The sequence below is a fragment of the Emys orbicularis genome, chromosome 4, assembly GCF_028017835.1.
Source record: "Emys orbicularis isolate rEmyOrb1 chromosome 4, rEmyOrb1.hap1, whole genome shotgun sequence".
NCBI lineage: Eukaryota > Metazoa > Chordata > Testudines > Emydidae > Emys > Emys orbicularis.
In genome coordinates this window covers 150,096,052-150,099,722 of record NC_088686.1, presented here as the reverse complement: position 1 = coordinate 150,099,722, position 3,671 = coordinate 150,096,052, and the positions used below count along the sequence as shown (strand labels likewise).

The 3,671-nt window shown below is 42.6% G+C and overlaps 1 protein-coding gene across 1 annotated transcript; it reads right to left on the bottom strand.

The window, feature by feature from the left end:
• Positions 1 to 2,845, bottom strand: TSHB (thyroid stimulating hormone subunit beta). Its single transcript, XM_065403931.1, has 3 exons — positions 2,799 to 2,845; positions 1,774 to 1,936; positions 1 to 243 (listed from the first exon to the last, which is right to left on the bottom strand). The coding sequence occupies exons 1-3, from the start codon at positions 2,843 to 2,845 to the stop codon at positions 1 to 3; spliced, it is 453 nt and encodes a 150-aa protein (XP_065260003.1).
• Between the last annotated feature and the right edge of the window lie 826 nt (positions 2,846 to 3,671).

The following is a 3,671-nucleotide window of genomic DNA, read 5'->3' as shown; positions in this document are numbered from 1 at the left end:
TCACACATTATAGGACTTTTGTGGTTTAGTGCAATAGTCTGTCCTGACTGTCTCATGAATGCAGTCACTGTAATCAGTGTTACATTTACCACACTTGCAGTTCGTCGCCACTGGGTAAGAGTAATAGGGGACGATGTGTCGTGGGCAGCCAGGGAGTACCACTGTTCTGTACACCATGTCTTTATACGTGCACACATCCTGGGACAGGGCGCTTTTGAGGAGCAGCTTCTTACCATTGCTGTCCTACAAAAAAAAAAGAGATGTTGTTATTCTGTTTTACTGAAGGATACACAAGTGACCTAGTGACTCAAGACCTCCCTGAGTCATTCTGATTGTGTTCAGAAGGCAGTTATCTTTCCCTGCAGACTGTAATGGCTGCATTTCTAGTGTAGTTCTACTGCAGTGGTTCCCAAACTTTAACAACCTGTGAACCCCTTTCACTAAAATGTCAGGTCTCACGAACCGCCTCCTAAAAATGAATATTTCCTGAGTATAAATTATAAAAGCAATGATCTTGGAAATACACAATTTGTTTTTATGACATGCTTATTACACACTATTATTAATTATTATTTATCATTACAGTATTTTGATTACATTATGAAAACGGCAACACTCTTCCAAGATCTCACTTTCGTAGCTTGTATCACTTTGAATAAGCTTGTTATAAGACAAGGCTCCTATGTTTCATCAAGGAGCATCAGATGTGAACCAGCATGAAGGTATTTAAGAAGCCAACTCAAAGAGTTCCTCCTACACAAGCATTCAGGTCTTGAGCAGTCCACGCAAACAACACACGTTACAACAAAGCTTAAACTTGTTCTTTATAATCATTTTAAAAACAAGACTAGCTGCCTATTTAATTTTAAAAACAGCAAAAAATATCCACCTCCCTTTCCATTTCTTATAAGGAGTCTTGAAGTTTAAATCTCCTCAGTGTGATAGATAGGCTTGCTTTGATCTGCTTAGCTCTTGGAAGTCCAGGGGCTCCGGGCTGCCGGCCCCATGCTGCCCGGGGTCCCTAGGGACAGCTCTGTCTGCCATTAGGGAATTTTTTCCTGAGAACCCCCTGTAACATTTCGCGAACACCCAGGGGTTCACGAACCCCAGTTTGGGAACCACTATTCTACTGAGATCCCTCACTGAAAATCTGCATGTGAATAGTCTCCACATCTCTATGAAGATTTCCACATTATGCTGCACCTGCTGCCTGGCTCAGAGGTAAACCCACGAGTGACACCAGAGCTCCGTGACCTGCACTGACTGCCTATTGGTTTAAGGGTAGAATTTTAGGTGCTGGCTCTAAGGGTAGCACGGGACCTGCCTATATAAGAGACACCTCTCTCCCCACACTGTACTGCCATCACTGTGATCAGTGCATTGACTTACCAGCTGCACACATGAGGCAGAAGTTACTGAAACAATTCGCTTAGTAATTTAAAAAAATTCTGTCCCTCATTAAGTGGGAGAAGAACCTCTTTTCCATCCTAACCCCCAGATTCATAGGAGAAGAAGCCGCCAATCTTCTACTACAACATTTTTGCTATAGGCACCAGATCCATCAGATGGCTTCTCCTCCCTCCCCCCATCGCCTCTGTGTCTGAATGATTTGCCAAATGTGGCAAGTGTGTGATTTTCTATCGTAAATAAAGTAAGAGATAAATGGTTTGTCCCACTGATTTTCTAGAGGAAGTAATGAGTGAGCTCAGATGTTCATACCACAGCAGTGGGCACAATAGAAGCACCCGCCTAGAACAGAATAGCGCCTGGTACCCGTGTCATGCAGAATCCAGCACAGATGGTTGTGTTGATGGCCAGGCAGTAGGCACATTCTCTCTTCTCCACGTGGATGATATACTCAGTGGGTGCACAAAAAGACATTGCCTGCCCAAAAGTCAGGCCAAAGAGAAGGGACATCAGAAAGATGGGACTCATGCTAGATGAAAAGACAAAATATCAAAGGAGAAAGCATTAGATGTGACCTTCTGCCATGTTCTGAAAAGCCACTGCGGAACCAGTTATATTATTCACAAAAGGGAAAGACAATTAAATTATATCTAACAAGAACCTGACAAAGTTCCACTACCCTCAGTCCTTTATTTGAAATAGTACTGACTGCTGCCAGAGGCAGGGTGCCAAAACACGGAACAATGAGGCAAATCTCATGTTCACTTCCTCCTATTAAATCCCATTACATGGAGCTTTCTGTTAATGAGTCCTAAAATGCTGATACAATAAAATAGCAGGAAGTTTCCCCAACCCTCCCTACTAAAGGATCTAAGAAATGTGACACATGAAAGAAACAATGAGCTCTAGAGTTCAAACACAAAACCTAAAATAATCCCATTGGCTTTAAAGAAAGCGAGTCCTATAAAATGGTGACAGAATGAAAAGAAATGGCTGTGTAGACAGACTACATCATCACATTTCTGACACTCCAATTGGCTGTTTTAATAGAGGCCCACTGACTGGAGCTGGCGAGATATGCACACTGCCAGTAATTAAGTAACATTCTTGTAAATGACAACAAATGACAGATCAGTAAAGAGTTCAAATCAATCAACCATCTACCAGAGCTGCTGACCTTTCCCATACATGCTGAGGGAGCCCTAGAATGAAGCTCTTATTAGCTCCAAGGTCTGCTCAACAGCCTCCAAAGTTGAACTGACAGTGTCTACAAATTTATGGACATCACCCTCTGAATTCTCTCAGCGTCTAGTTTCCCCAGCCAAAGCCATTATGTTGTCCAGTTTACAACACCCAGTAGCTGCAACAATGCTGAACCTGCAAAGACCAACCTGTTGGCAGCTGAATCTTTCCTCAATACAGGAGCCTGAGTCTGCATTGTGGAGTTGGAGAGGCTGTGACCTAGCACAAGCTCTCACTGTGCTTTATACTCTCCAAGCTAATACCAGGCTGAGCGTACTGTTTATATAATTGCATTTGAATTGCTGCTTTCTTATCTCAAACCTATCTATTGAAAATTCATACTGAACTATAAAGCAAATGTAATTGGAACAAATGTTCCAATTATATCCTCACATGGAAACTGGGACTGGAAATCTAATTACTTTAACACTCATTTTCCTCTCAGACTTTTAAACCAAATGTTGCTTTAAAAAAGATTTTATTGATGAGTTTAGTGACTACACAGGACAGTAACATCACAACAAAAAGACTACCATGGACATATAGCCAACCTGGATGCTTAGAACTGAGGGCTGCTATAGGAATTACAGATGGTTATTTTTCCCTAATTGTTTATTTTGGAGAAGGACTTAATTCTGGCTCCCACTGGCTGCAGTGTGACCAGAAACCAGATAGACATAACAAAGAGAGGCAGTAGCATGCACAGAAAGGGCTAGATTCACGAAGAAACTTAGGCATGATGGCACTCAGCATCACCACATCTAACTTTCAGGTGCCTAGAAAATCACTGGGATTAATGAAGTCTAAGTCAGGCACTGGGGCTCCCTGTACAATGAATGGGGAGAGACAGGCATCCCAGAATGGGATTCGCAAAAGCTAGCATGCTAGGCAGTTCCCCATCTCAATTAGCCAATGGGAGATTCCAAGAAGAGGGAGGTGTCCTAAGCTCTGCTCCACTCAGGAAGTTCAGCACCCCGCTTTGCTTGGGATTTTCAGCTGCAAACTCTCTCTTGTGGTTAGGT